Genomic DNA, 18,021 nt, shown 5'->3' on the forward strand with positions numbered 1-18,021 from the left:
TATAATCCTTCATACCAAACATTTATAACGTATTGGGTAAGGGGAAAAGAGTTGGCGACAACAGAAGGGTCAAGCTCAAAAAAGATATAGATTAAGAAGCAAAGATCTTTGACAGGAATTCATGTTTATATATATATATATATATATATTGAAAAGGGAAAATATTATATATTGAGTGAGTGCTACAACTAGCTGTTAATTTACTTCAATTTAATCAGAGATTTTACTATTATTTTATACTCCTCTAGTACTATTAGTGAGGATCAGGAGTGGTCAAATTACTGTCCATAGATTAACAATAAAACCAAATTTTTGGTGTACTATTTATTAGGATATTATATTCAAAGATTAGGGATATGATAAAAATTAAAAATTAAAAAAATAATTAAAAAAAAAAAAAAACAAAAGAAGGGTGATGAAAAATGATCTATTATGAAGCGCTTTCATCACGAGCACTAATTTATCCTCTCATAGACTACTTTTCTCCATTATATCTCAAACGTGCATGAAAACAACGGCATATTTTTTCAAAATTATGTATAAAATATATATATATATATATTTTTAACGCTCCTATTTGGTATTTTTGCAATGCATTAAATTGATAATGTTATCATGCCTCAGGTTGGTGTATTGCAGCCATAGTTAGAGAAATATTACATGAAAACCCACTAAGAAAGCTTACCATTAAGTCAAATAGTGGCCACACTGAACATTACAGGTTTCTAGGACTAACTTAGCCACTCAACGAAATAAGTGGGGCGGTAATAGCTAGATTGTGTTCATTTGTTTATATGATACCATAAAAAACTTTTAGATTAAAGGAACCTTTAGATTAAAAAAATAGTTCTTTTTAGGCCTTTTGTGTACGTCAGCCACAATCAGATTGTCCATAATCCATTGTTGTGCCAAATTACTCACTGATTGGGGAAAAAAAACATAAAACTATGACATTGGAAGAACATGATTGGTCAAACCACTCCAATCCATTCACAGTATTTGTTGGAAAACCCAATAGAAGTGCCCCAAACGCTAAGCCAACCAAAGATTCCTTCATGCTGGAATATGGGAGTGGCAATTCACGATCCTGATTGGAACCAACCACACTCAAAATTCTTTTTTCAGTGAGGTTTATTATGCATTGTATGTCTCTCTGTGTTTCATATTATCAGCAGCATTTCCCCAGGTTGTCTACTCTAAGCCAATTGCACAGACATCAAATCAACTAAAACAGTAAAACATGAAAAAACTCCCGTTTCCCACAACTTCACCCCCATTAAGAAAAGAAACAAAGACAGAATTAACAATCAAGCACTTAGAAGTCATAGTCTTTGGTAAATCACAAAGTCATAGTTACTCTTTTCGTCCAATGGCTATTGGAATGAAATGCAATTACTGTCACCTATTGAAGCAGGCAAAGAGACTAATTGATGAAACGCCATGTTTCTTAAGCCACTGTTAGTGAGAAACATTCAGCATTTTCGCTCCCCAATTTCATGGGCAAGAATAAGATTGGGGAGGCAGGATTTCATAGCCCTTCTTTATTTACCCAAAATAAAAAGATAGGGGGGGCCAACTTATCTTACCCTCCATTTTAGATGTGGCCGAAATGTATAATATCTTGGACTTTCACCTATATTAAACAAAACAATAACCCAAAAAATAAGCATATAAAGTACATTGTCATTATGTTTTATATTACTGATACGATACAATAGAATGTGCTAGACATATTCTTGGAGAGTAATGCAAAGGGACCCCTGCTTTTGACATATTAAAGAACTTTTCTTTTATTTCACCAAAACAGAAAGAACTTCTCTTTTTCCCCACATCTAGTTTCAGTTCGTCAAACACATTCAAGCGCAAACCGTTATCAGAAGAGGACTCTGCTGTGGATTTACCAGCTTTTATATTTCCAAAGTCACATTATTGCTGTTGTAGTGAGTTGTTCAATTCTGATAGTTTCTTTCTTGAATAACATGAGTCTTTGCGATTTTAGTCTTTCTTCTGACCAAAGGCATGTAATGCTGCAACAGCAAATTTTATGTTATTTTATATATATATATATATATTTTTTTTTTTTTTGGTGAAACTGAAACAGCAAGGAGGTAACACACAATCTGAAAATTTTTCTTTTGGCTTTCCATATATAATATCTAATTTTCTGATCACCATTTTTTCCCTGTACAGAATTTAAATCTTTGTGGTCATACAAATCTAGCACCTTAAAACACGGGAAGCACAAAAATAGTGAACTCAAGCAATTATCTTACCCTCCATTTTAGATGTGGCATAAAAGTATACCATGGTCTCTTTTACCTATAGTAAACTAAACAATAACCCGAAAAATAAACAAATACGTGCAAATAAACAAAAAAGTACATTGTCATTATCTTTTAAATAACTGAAACGATACAGCACAATGTGCTAGACATATTCCTGGAGAATAATGCAAATGGACTCCTGCTTTGACAGAAGAAAGAACTTTTCTTTTATTTTCACCATAAGGGAAAGAACCCTTCTTTTTCCCTACATCTATTTCCAGTTTGTCAAAAATAATACAGTGACTACCCTTCTCAGAAGAGATCTCTGACTCCTGCTTTGACATAGGAAAGAACTTTACTTTTTCCCCACATCTATTTTCAGTTTGTCCAACATCTTCACAGTGCAAACCCTTCTCAGAAGAGAACTCTGCCGTGGATTTACCAGCTTTTATATTTCCAGAGTAGCACTATTGCCGTTGCAATAGTAGTTGATGGTTGCTTTCTTAAAGAACATGAGTTTTAGTATTTCTTCTGACCAAAGGCAAGGAATGCTGGCAACAGCAAAGTATAACATACAGTCTGAAAATCTTTATTTTGGCTTTGTGTTATATAATATCTAATTTTCTGATTACCCTTTTTTTCCCTGCATAGTGCATAGAATCTTAAACTTTGTGGTCATACAAATCCGACACCTTGAAAGAGGGGAAGGACAAAAATAGTGAAATGAAATATCTCAAGCAACCATATACAATACAAGCTTCCAGAAATTTAAAACTAGATAATTGCAAACATAGCATAATACAAAAAAGTATGTTGGAAAACAATATTACATAGTCAGGAAGACAGAAGCAACTCAACCAGTAAATTCTAAGCGTTATCAACTTATGGGGAAGGCTGGGATCAAAACCAACTTGCATAACAATTAGGCAAATGGCACATAAATTGCAACAAACTACACAAAGTAAAATCAAAATTTCGCAGCATGTTTATGACAGAGACTACCATACACATAAAATCTACTTTACCTAGAATATAGTGAAGCAAAAATACTTGAACAAAATCATAACAAGAAAAAAGGACAAATAAAGACCCAAAAATTGAAATTTGCAATAAAGAAGGATCAGTAAGGAGGTTTTGATCAGTGCAGGAAGGAACATGGAGGGAGGTGATGATTTATGTTGGGCGAAGTCTAGGTAAGCATTCAATATTAGAATGCAACCCACGCCTTTTGTTACGACCCATGGCCTCCTAACGAGGCTAATATTTGTTGTAGAAGAGGTTGCGACAGTCACTATGCAATAGCTTTAACATGGACTAGGGCCCTCTTCCTTTTTCCGTTTCGAAACCATCTCTACCACCCACCATTTTCTTCCTGCTCAAACCTTTTACTGTTTTTCACCATCATATCCAATCTCAACAGCTATTACAACCCATTAAATAAATAAATAAGTGTGTATATATATATATAGTAAATACATCAAAATTTGTAGGAATGGAAAATCAGAATGGAAAATCAGAATGGAATTTTGGAAATATCGCAAAAGGTTTCGGGGTTTTTCTGGTTTGCACTCTCAATCTGAGATGTGGCTTTTAGAATTTTCAGACGGTAATGTCAGCTGACGAGGATCTATATTTGGGCGGCGCTTTATTTTGAAGGACTGCTCTGGCGCTCTCTAGGGTTCGGTTGGGCCATGAAAGCTTGCTACACGACGACGACGTTTTTGCTGCCTCTTCCGTCAGGGAAACGCACCGTTTTGGTAAGCAAGAACATGGTACATCTGGCTTCTGACAGCCCAACCGCTTCGTGTTTTTGCTTAAATTCCTTTACTCCGTGGACCATGCATGTCCATTACGAAAGGCAAAAACAGAATGGTTCGTCCCCACTGCACCACCGGATTAGTGTGGGTGCGGGGCATTTCTGAATGCACCCAAAGCAATTAATATACACACATTTTCATTTTTCCTTGAAATCGGACATTGTTTTTTTTTTTTTTTTTTTTTTAATAAAAGGTAATATTGGTTAATGGCTGTGGGTTTCTATTTTCTATTTTTTTTTTTTTTGGTTGTAAGTTATAAACCTTTCAAATGATCACAACTTTATTTTAATCCGGTTAACAAATCAAAACTTTATTTGAGTCCATATAGAAGTCTTTAGATCTTATTGACCATTGTCTATGAGTAGTTTAAAAAACATCATAATATGTAATAAACTCATCTAATTTCCAAATTTTTTTTCAAGTTTTATCAAAATAACAAGTTTCATTATTTGCTTTTGAATATTTGTGTTTATGTAGTTGCTAAAACTACGAAGAAAGTTGAGAAATACATGATAAACTAGAACTACAACTAACTATGTAATATGTAAAGAATACTATTCCCAACGTGAAACAAAAGATGAACAACCCAACAAATATGAATAGGCAAAAACTAATTTCGTATTTTCAAGACACAATATAATGTGTCTTGCAAAAAAATAGAAAAAAAATGAGAGAATGATTATGTTTTTCTTTCTTTTTTATTTATTTTTTGGTAACCATGATTATGTTTTCCTTTATGCCAATAGAAGTTGACGATTTCCTATTCCGCTCTACTATTATCTAATTTGAAACGACTATGAAAAAGATGTGCCAAAAAAAAAAAAAAAAAATAGTTGACACAAAAAATTAGATGAAAACAACGAAGATAACTTTAGAAAAAACTCAACAGTTACAAGTATGTGGTCCCATCGCCAATTTTAGTTTTACCTTATCACGCGCCAAAATTTGGGAGGCTACGACAGCTCAAACCTTTCCATCATTCGGTGGTGCCACCATTTTAGGAAATCAAAAGTTCAAGCTGCGCGTTAGACTGCAGCACACTTCTCAGGGAAGAGAAAGTGATATACACGCGGCGACACAGCGACTCCACCTGACAGAAAAGACAAGTGACTGAGAAGATCCTCCTGCTATTCTTTTACCATCACATATATTTGGGAGTCGGAGCCCAAGTCTTGCCACCGTCATTTATTCATTCGTTCAGAAAAAAAAAAAAAAAAAACGCATAATAATAATAATAAAAAATTAAATAAATAATAATAAAAATGGTCTTGCCAACGTAACCATTCGAGGAGGAGGTAGCACAGAAACTCCATGCTCGCTCCAAAATTTTCAATTCGCGCCCTTGGCTTCGCGAAGCAAAATTTCCATCATCTCCCTCCTTTATGGGTTCTCAATATTTGGAGCCAAAATCCCAAAAAGACAAAAAAGAGACACGTTCTAGACACAAGCTCAATATTTTAAATATTATTTTATTTTTTTATTAAAAAAGCTGAAATAAAAAAATAATAATAATAACGTTGTATGCTTACAATATATATATATATATATATTTAAATATTATAATCAGGTGTATTTAGCCTATTCCTATTCGTCGTGTCGTGTATGTTAAACAAAACGGATCCTTTGTGTGAGTAACAGCTCGAGTTTCCTCCCTGCGATTTCGATTTTCTCGGAATATAATTTTTCTTAATTTTCCTGAGAAAATTGATTTCGGCTTCTTATATCTCCAGTTCTAAGATCGTAAATTTGAGATTTATTTGATATTTTCTTTTGTTTTGGGATCCTTGAACAGAAAGTTAGGAACAAAACGTTAAAGTCTCATTGCCTGCATATTTCATACCGTTGGTTAGGGTTTGGCATTGAATTCAGGGTTTTATATAAGGATTACGGTAACATACTGAATCTGCAAAACTTTCGATTCGAAATTCGCTGTTTGAAATTGCTGCGGCGTTTGGATAATATAGTTTTCGAAATTTTTTGAGTTCTGATTTGGGTTTCCAAGTGAAATTAGGGTTCGCTCGAATTTTGAAGCAGAATTTGTCGAATTGAATGTTAGGAAGATGATAATCAAACGGACAATGAAATTCGAGATGCCAAAACTTAAACGGTGTAAGCTTGAAGAGTCTAATGGCGAAGATTACTCGTATTCCGTGAGTGCAAAGAAGCGCCGGACGAATGGGTATTATTCATGCGGTAATGGTGAGGGTGAAGATTTCAGCAGTGCGTCAGGTTGTTCCTGGTTCAACGATGAGTCATGTTGGGCCGGTGAGGTCGAATCGAACTTGAAGCGGTCCAGCGGTAAACGAGCATTGAATGGAAGTTCAAAAGGGTTTCGGAAATCGTCGCGAGGACGCGTACAGGTACTTCCTTCGCGGTTCAATGATTCAGTTCTTAACATTTGGAAGAATGAAGAATCCAAATTTGATGAAATGAATACGAGCTTAGAGGAGGAGGAAATAGATGAATTCGTAAAAGAAGATAGGGAGAGAGTTGATGAATTGAGATTTTTAAGGCAATACGAAGAGGAAAAGTATAGGTTCATGAATTCGAAGTTGCCTCGATATGGTGTGAAGGAAGAGGATGTAGAAGTAGATTGTCTAGAATTAAAAAATCTTGATCGTAGAAAGCTCGTCGTGGATCCAAAATGCCATGGAGACTTATCTCCAAGGATAGGACCTAAAGAATATACCAATGGGTTTACTTTTCCAGGCCTGGAGAGTGTAAGGAAAGCGAATACTGGAAAGAAAAAAGAAATCTATAGGCCTGAGGACTTTGCTTTGGGTGATATAGTCTGGGCCAAGTGTGGAAGGAGTTATCCGGCTTGGCCAGCTGTGGTGATTGATCCCATATTGCAAGCACCCGAAGCGGTTCTGAGTTGCTGCATTCCTGGTGCTATATGTGTGATGTTTTTTGGGTTTTCAAAGAATGGAAAACAAAGGGTAAATCTCTGTCTCTCTTTCAGGGCATGATATATTTGTTTGGAATCTAACGGAACGTTATTTGCCAGGACTATGGATGGGTGAAGCAAGGAACAATATTCCCCTTTTTGAAATTCATGGACAGGTGCGTGGCTAAGCAGTTCTCGGTGAGATTTCAATTCTTATAATAAATTTTGTTAGATGTAGTTGGAGTTTATAGAAAGTTTCTTTGTTCAGATTTCGCGGGCAGACCCAATTGTACAAGAGCACACCCAGTGAATTTCAGATGGCAATTGAGGAGGCGTTGTTAGCTGAAAATGGCGTTTTGGACACGAGTTTTGGTACTAGTCAAACCACTAATTCAGAAGCATATGCCAAGGAAATCCAAGAGGTCACTGCTTTAGATCGGGATCAGGAATATTACTCTCAAAACCAGGTAGTTTGTTTGAATACATTTGTTGACCATTATCCTATCTTTGTCTCTGAGGATGATATACTGGTAGTGGCAGCATCTGTATCATGTTGTGCAAATCACTCATAGCAGTCTTTAGTCAGTTTTCTAAGGTGAAGTGCTTGGGAATGTCATATACGAGTATCTAAATAGAATGATTATTTTGAAGCTTGTTTGTTTTCCTTCTAAACTTGAACATAGGTTTTCTTGATTTTAAGCTACAGCTTTGAAAAAAAACTGTTAGTGTTCTGAGATTTGGTTAGATTAACCCCAAAAAACTGAATAAACCACCAATCGAATTGAATAAATAGTGCTTTATACTGAGGACCTATAGAAATCAGCAAGCCTTCTATTTATCTTTTATATGAGGATTAAACTCTTTTCCCCCTCCTGATAAACTCTGTATCATGTTGCGCAAATCATGTTGTGCAAATCACTTAGCAGTCTTTACTCAGTTTTCTAAGGTGAAGTGCTTGGGAATGTCATATACGAGTATCTAAATAGCATGATTAGTTTAAAGCTTGTTTGTTTTCCTTCTAAATTTGAACATAGGTTTTCTTGATTTTAAGCTGCAGCTTTGAAAAAAACTGTTAGTGCTCTGAGATTTGGTTAGATTAACCCCAAAAAACTGAATAAACCACCAATCGAATTGAATAAATAGTGCTTTATACTGAGGACCCATAGAAATCAGCAAGCCTTCTATTTATCTTTTATATTAGGATTAAACTCTTTTCCCCCTCCTGATTAACTTTCAGGTCGCTGATTTTTGTTTTCCTATTTTTCTCATCAAACAAATTTTGTTTACCTTTTAAATTGTTACATAAGGGTAGCTCTACCATAAGAGTTCATCTTATGAAATTATTATGCAGGAAGCATATCATAATCACAGGGACACAAGACCTTGTGATGGCTGTGGCCTGACACTGCCCTGCAAGGCATTGAAGAAAATAAGGGGTCGTGAAACTCAGTTTTTATGTAAACATTGCGCTAAGGTTCAGAATTTTTATCTTAGAGTTCTATTTGTTTGTTTGTTTGTTTATATAAAAACTCAACAATTAGTTTCTAAAACTGTTATTTTTGTTACTCTGTAGTTAAAAAAATCAAAACAATATTGTGGCATATGCAAGAAGATATGGCACCACTCAGATGGGGGGAATTGGGTTAGTCACACTTTTGAGTTATTTTCTTTTTGCCTCTTGACTTTTTAATTAATTGAATGATTTGAGAGTTTGTTGGCCTTGACTATTTCTTTTAGGTTTGCTGTGATGGTTGTAATGTTTGGGTACACGCTGAATGTGACAAAATTTCTGGCAAACTTCTCAAGGTATGCATCTCATACTTGATCCATGAATCTGTTTCCCTTTCTCATGTGCTTACTTTATATCAAAGTTTGTGAAACTGACTTGCCATGGTTTAGGACCTGGAGCACGTTGATTACTATTGCCCTGATTGCAAAGCAAAGTCCAATTGTGAATCATCAGATTTAGATAAATGTCAGCCTAAAGAAAAGTATGTTGAACGGTATAGGTTTTTTTAATTCAATTTTGAGGCAACATTTATTACATCAGACTTTATAAAAACGTTTGGATATCACCAAGTCTAAAAGCTTATGTTGTGGAAATTTTTGATACAGTTATAGAAGAAATGATTCTATGGGAAAAATCAAAGAAACTGTAGTGCCTGAGAAAATAACTGTGGTGTGCAATGGCATGGAAGGAACATATATTCCAAAACTTCATTTGTAAGCACTGGCATTTCTTACATGGTTTTGTAGTCTAAGGAAAAAACATGAATTAAGAATTGTATTTGGATTTAGATCTTGAATGGAGGTATTCACAAGTTTTGTCTTTATCTTGTGTCTAGGGTTGTGTGCAATTGTAGCTCATGTGGGCCAAAAAAGCAGACACTCAGTGAATGGGAACGACATACAGGTTGTAGAGCTAAAAAATGGAAGTACAGTGTAAAAGTGAAGGGTAGTTCAATGATGCCACTGGAAAAATGGGTGTGTACCATTATTTGGTATTTTGAGAGCTTGACTATATTCTTACTTATAATGTATTTATTTTGTTTATAATATGCTTATTGTAAAAAAGAAAAATACTTCTTTTACTGCTGATTAGAACTAGCTTTTTTACCTTGTCCTTGTCATCCAATCACCATAAAGTTGCAACTGAAAGTTTAGGTGGTGTCTTCAGGATAGCAAAATTTCATACCAAAGCTAGTTATTAAATGGTTTCTATCAGATTGCCTATTAACATCTAATATGCTTCAGATTGCAGAGTATAATGCAGAAGGTGCAGATGATGTCAAGCTTGATAAACAGCAGTTACTCACTTTTTTGCAAGGTAAATAGGAACTGAAATATTTGTTTGTATGTTGTTGTGGTTATCATCTATGATGCAAGATCTTTCATATAGTAAGGAAACTAATTTTCTTTTTATCTCTATTGCAACAGAAAACTATGAGCCAGTCAATGCAAAATGGACAACAGAAAGATGTGCAATTTGTAGATGGGTCGAAGATTGGGATGATAACAAAATGATTATCTGCAACAGGTGTTTCTTTTATCCATTGGATTTGTTTGGCAGCAATGTATTTTTTGATTTGTTAATTCACCATTTTTCCAGGTGTTACATTAAATTAAATTTGTAAACTTAACAAAACACTGAAAAATTCTATTATCATTACCTTGTGCTCTGGGCAGGTGCCAAATAGCTGTCCATCAAGAATGCTATGGGGCAAACGATGTCCAGGATTTTACTTCATGGGTTTGTAGAGCATGTGAAACTCCTAATGTAAACAGAGAATGTTGTCTTTGTCCTGTAAAAGGTATGCAATCAAGCATGTTAAGAAGCCCAAACAAAAGTACATCAAGCTAGCACAAAAGCATGCTGACATTTGAATGGCACTCCAATGATAAAAGTTATGCTTGTTTAGCTTTGCCTTTGGGATTTTCTAATTTGTTGTGTCCTTTTATTATTCAAGTATGATGACTGTGATGATTTTGAATGCTCTGTTCCCTTGTATTTAAAAATCTGTTCCTTTAGGCGGTGCTTTGAAGCCTTCAGAAGTTGAGGGACTTTGGGTTCATGTCACATGTGCTTGGTTTCGGCCTGAAGTTGGTTTCGTGAATCATGAGAAAATGGAACCTGCTACTGGAATCCTTAGAATTCCAGCAAAATCTTTGTTGAAGGTAAATTCTAATTTGAATGATTGACATGTAATATTTGTTTTTCTGGTTCAATTAGACAATTTTTGCAGTTTTTTTTTTTTTTTTTTTTTGGTTAACTGCAATGTAATATTTCTTCAGAATCGTTTAGCCTTGAAAAGGTTAGGGCCTGGAGTTTTTCATCTTCTATATAATAATTTACTGTTTGCCATGTATGCATTGAGTACAGACTTGCGTAATATGTAAGCAGACTCATGGTTCCTGTACCCAGTGTTGCAAATGTGCTACCCATTTTCATGCAATGTGTGCATCAAGGGCAGGGTATTCCATGGAGGTAAGTTTTTCTAGTCCTTTTTACTGGTGAACAAATCTTTTGAACGGCAAGTTTCCTTAAATATTTCAAATGAAGTGGTCATGTTGATTTATGGAGTTGCCATTTTCTTGTGAAAAGGATTATTATGTACACGTGTTTTTATTTACTCATGTTTGCATGCTTGTTCTTATTGTTAAATTGTTGGACATGTGGGAGCAATTTTAGTAATCAGTTTAAAATTGTTTATTGAACTTTCAGTTGCACTGCTTTGAGAAGAGTGGGAGGCAAATAACAAGAAAGTCAATATATTGTGCAGTTCACAGGTTTGAGCTCTGCCCTATACATCATATGTTTTGTAATTTTAATTTACACTGAACCTACCAATGGAAGAGGGGCGTTGTTTTGTTAGATTTAATTATTTTCCGAATTCATGATTTATTTGATTTGTTTTTGGTAAAGGACCCCAAACCCAGATGCTGTTTTAGTTGTTCATACTCCTTCAGGGGTTTTTGCTGCCAGAAGCTTGCTTCAAAATCAGAAAGGGTGTTTCAGGGGTTCTAGGTTGGCTTCATCAAATAGAGCAGAAATTCATGAATCAACCTTAGATATTAATGAGTTTGAACCACTCTCTGCTGCTAGATGCCGCATTCTTGAAAGATCAAATTTTAAGGTATTGTAGGAGTTATATATTTTGGTAATATTTACCTTTTCACTCCTTTTCCCCCTTGGAAAATCTCGTCATTTGATTAGTTTCCGTGCATCTGGCTAAAGTTATATTCTTTGAACTATATGGTCTAAATATTGATGTCTTGGTTTGCATTTTAATCTTTATGGTCTGCCACCAGAGGGCTGAACGGCAGCCAATATTCCACCGTCCAATGGGGCCAACACGTCATTCTTTAGAGGCAGTTAATGGCCTGAGCATCTGTAAAGTATTATTCTTGGCTTATTCTTATTTAGATTGTTTTGTTAACTTTATATATTTAACTCTGTTATTGGAATGGAACAACCTTGTATTTAACATAACATATCGATTTACAATCTGTTTCCTGTTGCTTTTAACCAGGTGGTAGAAGATCCTAAAGTTTTCTCTTCATTTAAGGACCGACTTTACCACTTACAGGTAAATTACTCTAGACCCATATGCAATAAATTTTGCTTACCTTATAAAATTCTCACTTTGTTACACATATTCTTCATGCTAGATTTTTATTTATGTTTATCTATGCTTCAGAGAACTGAAAATCGTCGCATTTGTTTCGGTAAATCTCGCATACATGGATGGGGCCTATTTGCACGTATAAATATTCAAGAAGGAGAAATGGTACTTGAGCTCATAAGGGATTTTGTAGCCTTTCTTATTTGTCTCTGCACATACACAGGATTTTTTTAATTTTTTTTTTTTTCCTTTTGTTATTTGTTATTGCCCAGTTCTTTATTTTTCTTCTAAAATATGTTTTATTCATTCATCTTTTAGTTGTCTTGAAGTTTATATAATTCTGTTGTTTATTCTCCAGGTTGTTGAATATCGTGGAGAACAAGTAAGGCGGAGTGTTGCAGATCTGAGGGAAGCACGGTACCGGTTACAAGGCAAAGATTGCTATGTGAGTTCAATTTAAGAAACATTTTTATGTATCCGTATTTACAGGTGTTGCTTTATCTCGACAGTGTATAATTAGCCTACGTCAACAAATATTTGTGTTGTCCTTTGCAAGTTTTTTGATCTGTCAATTACATGGAATTTTAGAGAATTTAGTTCAAAATGAGTTGGTCTAGCATGGGTTATTGTTTAATTTTCAAGATTGACAAGCACCGAGAAATAGAAGATTGGCAGTTAGCTGATGTGAAATTAATGAATCAACAGTAATTTGCACTAAGCACCTTATGTTCTCATATTGATTTTAAATCAGGTAGACGGGTTCTATCTGACTGAAGTCCATTTCTGTTATATGTCTTGAGAGTATAGATTAGCTATTGTTGGGGTCAGATTCCCAAACCCTCTCATTCTTTTAGTCGATACACTAGTGATTTCCATTGAAGTTTATTCTGTGTGTGGATTGTAATTTCAAAAGTTGATGGATTATTTACTGCAGCTCTTCAAGATCAGTGAGGAAGTAGTTATTGATGCTACCAATAAGGGGAATATGGCACGTTTGATTAATCACTCGGTAAGTTTTTTATTGCTGGCGAGACCTTCATTCCAGTATTCTTTAGAATCTTTACATATTGTGATGCTAAAAGTTTATCTGGATTTTGCTGCAGTGCATGCCCAACTGCTATGCAAGGATCATGAGTGTGGGTGATGGAGAGAGCAGGATAGTCCTCATCGCTAAAACCAATGTTGCGGCCGGTGAAGAACTAACGTACGAAATGGTTTCGAATCCCTCTTTCATATGCACACCTACACCGGCTTGCTTTAATGTTTTACCTTATTTTAATTTATTGTTTTTGTTAAGTTGAATTGATTTGGCGAGAACTAAAAAACGTTTCTTATGAACTTGCTTTTCAACAGGTATGACTACTTGTTTGATCCCGACGAGCATGATGATCTCAAAGTACCCTGCCTATGTAAAGCTCCCAACTGTAGAAAATTCATGAATTAGTGTACTTATTTTTATTTTTTTTCCCTTCCCTTTAATCTTTTGCACAAGCTCTATAGTCTAACCCATTCCCTAACAAGTGAGCAACACTTTTATCATATTTTTTTTCTTTTTTTTTTTTTTTTTTTTGGCGGCCCTCATTTGTATTTTAACAATTCAATTACAATAAAATACGAATCACCAGCTCTCTTGGCTTGGTGGCATTTTTGTAAAAGTTGCTAAATTAATGTCTTTTTATTTTTATTTTTAATATATATATAATTTTGGTCCGATCCCGTTACAGTGTCACCTATTTGGGGATGGGAAATCTATACATTCGAAAGCTTCGTCGCGTTGAGTAGTCAAAAGTGTTTTACCCCAAAAAAAAAAAAAAAAAAGAAAAGTGAATGTGGTCAAAAGTGAATGAGGCTGAGGCATAAAACAGGAGCTAACACATTCACATCCAAAGAAATGAGTTTGATATGCGTTCATTGAAAAGCATTTTCACATAGTTTTCCAAACTCAATTTTTCTCTCTCTTCTTTTTTTTTTTTTTTTTTTTTTTTTTTCGTTTGACATAAAATATTTATAATGATACCGTAATACTCATAGCTCGAAGGTCAAATATTTATTTTTAAAAAATAAAAAATAATTAAATTAGTGGACCAAACAAGTACTAGGCCAACCCGAAATGACAGAGACCCAAATCTATATAACAGTAGCGTTGAGGCCCATAAAATTATCCTCGTTTAAGACTCCGAGTCTTTTTTTTTTTTTGAATGTGGGGATTTCGCGCGCCTATAAATAGCGGAGTCCGGGATGTTGAGCTATTGAACATACAGAACCAGGTAGATACAAAGGGAAGGCGTTTTAGAATCGAAGCTTCAGAGCAACCGAAATGCCGAAGCGAAAGCGAAATCTTTCTTCTGAACCACAGAGACCGCAGACTCGGAGGAGATTAAGAAGAACTAAGACGATTTGCTCCTGCAACTCTCCTAGCTCTACATTCCTCAACGCTCACTCTAACTTCTTCTGGTTTCTCTCTCTCTGAATCTTTTCCTGGAATATCAGCTCTGATTATTTTGGAGTTTTTGATTTCTATCGAATTTCTTACAAAATAAGAACTGCATTGTGTTTGCGCGGCTGAATGCACTTTCGTTGAGATTGAATGAATTCAGATCCAAACCGGAGTTCGATTTTGATTTTTTATATTCTAGTTTGAAATTTAATGTGTTTCGTATGCTTTAATTTCTTCGGTTTGATCTTGATTTTGTAAAAGTTGCACTGAATTAAATTTACACGAAATCTTGGTGCGATTCCGAAGCTAACCGCGCTTTAAAATTTAAATTTTCTTGAAGAAGTAAATATTATTTTTGCTCATTCAGACCAGCTGTTTCATAATCTGTATATGAGTTTGAACACAAATCTATTCCCAAAATTCAAAGTTGTAGGAGTTTTTGTGTTGAAAGAACTTCGTCTGCAAGTTTATTGAAGCTTAGGACGATAATTTTTCTGTGCATATACTGAACTCTTTTTCAGTTTTAGTTCGTAAGGTCGGTATCGTGAAGGTAAATTTTAATCTCTTTCTAATTCTGTATGGTCTGTTTTGGTTTTGTAGAAAATAGAAGGAACAGTTAAGTTGATGGAAGATTTTTAAGTTTCGAAAATTTCATTGCGTTTTATTTGTGATCCGAGTTGTCTCGTAGATATATTTTCACATCCACATTCCATTTGGTTTCAGAGAATTTCACAAAGGAAATTTCTCTGCAACCAACCAAAACGTGAGCAATTTTCCTTTCGTGTCTTCTAATCAATTTTGTGCATCAATAGGTACGAAATAGACGTATGGACGGAGATCACCAAGTTTTTAGACGGAAGGTCATTGGTGATGCTCGCAGCCACGAGTCGTTGGTTCCACGGTCTTATCATGGAAGAGAGTATATGGAAGTACGTGTGCCTGCGTGATCTTCAGGTCCCTGCTCCTCGCAGTGTGGCCTTCAATTGGATCAACCTCTACGCTTCAGCTTTCGGTAGGGAGCAGAGCCCCTAGATCTTCTTCAATGCGTAAATTAGATCAAAGATATATTGACTTGTAAGGCATAATCACACTCTGATGGAGTGTTGTTCATGAATGATCTATTTTCAGATGGGAGTCACTCTTATATGTTCCGTCAGCCGGAAAAACATATTGGTGAGTGCCTTTACACAACTTGGACTTCACTCTTTGAATGTTAAAGCTAGAAACTATAGGCCGTTGAGCATCCCATTTCTTATTAGTTATTGTCTTGAGCTATCTAAGTACGTTACAAACGAGTCTTCGAAAGTGCATGAGCATTGGCTAATGTGTGTTTTGTCCTTCACTGTAAAATGTTTATTATGAGAAAAACCAGATTGGATGCGAATTGGTGCATTTTCCATCGACTCTTCTGTAGCACTACTGACAGAAAAACTAACAGCTCCTGTGAAGATTTCATATGAAGATAACATTGAGAACATGTTGCAGTCCCATGGTTATTGCTTGTTAAACAACGTTAAGAATGGGATATGGATTGCAGGTATTAACTTGATTAACCCACCTATTATTTGTTTGTGAGAGTATTGATATCTATTTATGAAGCTTCAAAACCAGTATTGTAATTTGATCCTTTATGCTTTTGTTTAACCTTGCACTTACTCTGAGCTGATGTTTACAGATCTTCAACTTGTTCGATGCCCGGTTTGTGACCTTAACACATGTGATGGTAAGAGAAAATCGAAAGGCGCAGATCTGCCACAATAATATCAAGGCTGCGTTTAATTTCCATTCAGCTTGGTCAATGATGTTATTGGCTTTAAAATATGATTTAAAAAAAAAAAAAAAAAAAAAAACTAAGTCTAAGAGGCTATAGGAGGAATTGCCGACATAATCCTTTTAGGTGGTACTGATAGTGCCTCACAGGCAAGGAGTTTAGTTAAGGGCTTATCTAGTATTCTGTTGCCAGTATTCTGATGAATTAAGTGGCTCAAATTTGAATACAATAGCACCAAAATGCGTTGCTTGTTTATGCAGGAACAATGCAGACATTAGATGCAAGGCACATAGAACTTTTCCTGAGTGAGGGTTACCTGGACGGCAGCTGGGAATATGAACTCATAGGCTCTCATGATATCAAAAAGCATGCAGATGGAGCCTCGGGGGCTATTTTCGATGTCAACTACTTAAAGGCCACTTCAACATCTGGTATATCTCAAAAAACAGATGTCACTCTCATACTTTTAACTTGAAAGGCGTAGACAAGGTTTAGCAATAAGGAATCTAGTTTCATTACATAAGGAAAATAGAATACCCACAGATCAAAGAGTGATTGTTTAGGCAAAGATAGCAGTGTCGAGCCACATATCTTGAACAAGTCAACCAACATGATGCAAAAAGAATTGTGTTTTATGTTTAAGCAAGTGATAAAATTATCATTTATAAAAAATACATGAAGGAGGTGAAAGAATCACTTACCCTGCCATATGATTGGTCACTGGCTTTCTTTGTATGTACTGGTGCTTGTGACACCGGAATCTTATATTACAGTGACTTGTCACACATTACAACTAGATTGCATGAGTCCAGTGGCGATCAATGCAAGCAAGGGTATCTGTTATTTCCTTTCCCGTAACATAATTGACTCTGACCATTTTCTTAATGAATTATGGCAGCCGTTTTCAATCTCTCATCATGGATAGGAAAACAGACAGACTGGCAACCAAAGGCTGTGATCACTCTCCATGCTGTTGCGGTTAACACCAATTTACAAAAGAATGAAGGTAGGAGTCTTCTTCGAACTTCATACATGAATTAAATAAAAATACCTTAACATTTATGTACATCTAACTGATTGCTCCAGATTGTCTTGAATTAATTACTGTGCTTTTTACTGAAATTAATTTCACTCTCCACAACAGAACTCTGTTTTTTTAAATACTGTGCTCAATCTGAGAATTCGATTTCCTTATACTTTTCTACTCTCTTCGTACCAGGACTTCATGTCAAATACCACGCCATGAGAGCTGGAGATGACGGAGAAGTTGTTTCTATTAGAGTCTCTCAGCAGCTTCTGTAATTCTTGTAAAACTCCAGTTTTCTTGCCTTCCCTTGCCCTCTCGCCCCAGATAAGAAAAAACGTAATAACTAATAATATACTTCTTCCTAAGGCAATTTATAGGTTGGTGCCTTTTCAATATTCTGAGACAGGCATTCTTCACCAAGAAATTCAGTTAGTATAGTAGCTTTTCCTGTTGCTTCCACAAATGGAAAAGAGAATTGAGATATAGTTGGAGTATCATCTGTGTGATGATGATGATAATAACAATAATAAAATTAAGGCCTACAGCTAAGCTGGCCAACATGAATTTTCCAAGTTCATTTGAAAAAAAAAAATGTAATTTCTCATCTGCAACTGAATAAGCCGATTAAGCTCATAATAGATGTAGTCTACAAGGATTATTTTAGGTAATGACTCACAATATACAGGGATGGATAT

At 35.3% G+C, this 18,021-nt stretch overlaps 2 protein-coding genes across 4 annotated transcripts; both read left to right on the forward strand.

Moving 5' to 3' along the window:
- The first annotated feature begins 5,639 nt into the window (after positions 1 to 5,639).
- LOC107423676 (histone-lysine N-methyltransferase ATX3) lies at positions 5,640 to 13,746 on the forward strand. 3 transcript variants are annotated; one of them, XM_025076802.3, is made up of 23 exons: positions 5,642 to 7,020; positions 7,089 to 7,144; positions 7,237 to 7,435; positions 8,320 to 8,442; positions 8,542 to 8,610; positions 8,706 to 8,774; positions 8,868 to 8,971; positions 9,084 to 9,191; positions 9,314 to 9,452; positions 9,723 to 9,795; positions 9,906 to 10,005; positions 10,155 to 10,279; positions 10,498 to 10,643; positions 10,849 to 10,953; positions 11,191 to 11,255; positions 11,392 to 11,602; positions 11,778 to 11,864; positions 11,999 to 12,055; positions 12,167 to 12,256; positions 12,450 to 12,536; positions 13,026 to 13,100; positions 13,195 to 13,295; positions 13,445 to 13,746. In XM_025076802.3, the coding sequence occupies exons 1-23, from the start codon at positions 6,142 to 6,144 to the stop codon at positions 13,533 to 13,535; spliced, it is 3,159 nt and encodes a 1,052-aa protein (XP_024932570.2). In that variant the 5' UTR covers positions 5,642 to 6,141; the 3' UTR covers positions 13,536 to 13,746. The 3 variants fall into 3 exon arrangements, with proteins under 3 accessions (XP_024932571.2, XP_024932570.2, XP_015888771.2); XM_016033285.4 differs by having other exon boundaries at positions 5,643 to 7,020; positions 8,868 to 8,959; XM_025076803.3 differs by lacking the exons at positions 12,450 to 12,536; positions 13,026 to 13,100; positions 13,195 to 13,295; positions 13,445 to 13,746 and having other exon boundaries at positions 5,640 to 7,020; positions 11,778 to 11,859; positions 12,167 to 12,261.
- Positions 13,747 to 14,128: 382 nt separating this feature from the next.
- Positions 14,129 to 17,847, forward strand: LOC107423678 (probable F-box protein At3g61730). The gene is made up of 8 exons (XM_016033286.4): positions 14,129 to 14,545; positions 15,341 to 15,540; positions 15,657 to 15,701; positions 15,901 to 16,065; positions 16,204 to 16,251; positions 16,560 to 16,730; positions 17,198 to 17,305; positions 17,519 to 17,847. The coding sequence occupies exons 1-8, from the start codon at positions 14,409 to 14,411 to the stop codon at positions 17,599 to 17,601; spliced, it is 957 nt and encodes a 318-aa protein (XP_015888772.1). The 5' UTR covers positions 14,129 to 14,408; the 3' UTR covers positions 17,602 to 17,847.
- Positions 17,848 to 18,021: the final 174 nt, after the last annotated feature.

The sequence above is a fragment of the Ziziphus jujuba genome, chromosome 7 (assembly GCF_031755915.1).
Source record: "Ziziphus jujuba cultivar Dongzao chromosome 7, ASM3175591v1".
NCBI lineage: Eukaryota > Viridiplantae > Streptophyta > Magnoliopsida > Rosales > Rhamnaceae > Ziziphus > Ziziphus jujuba.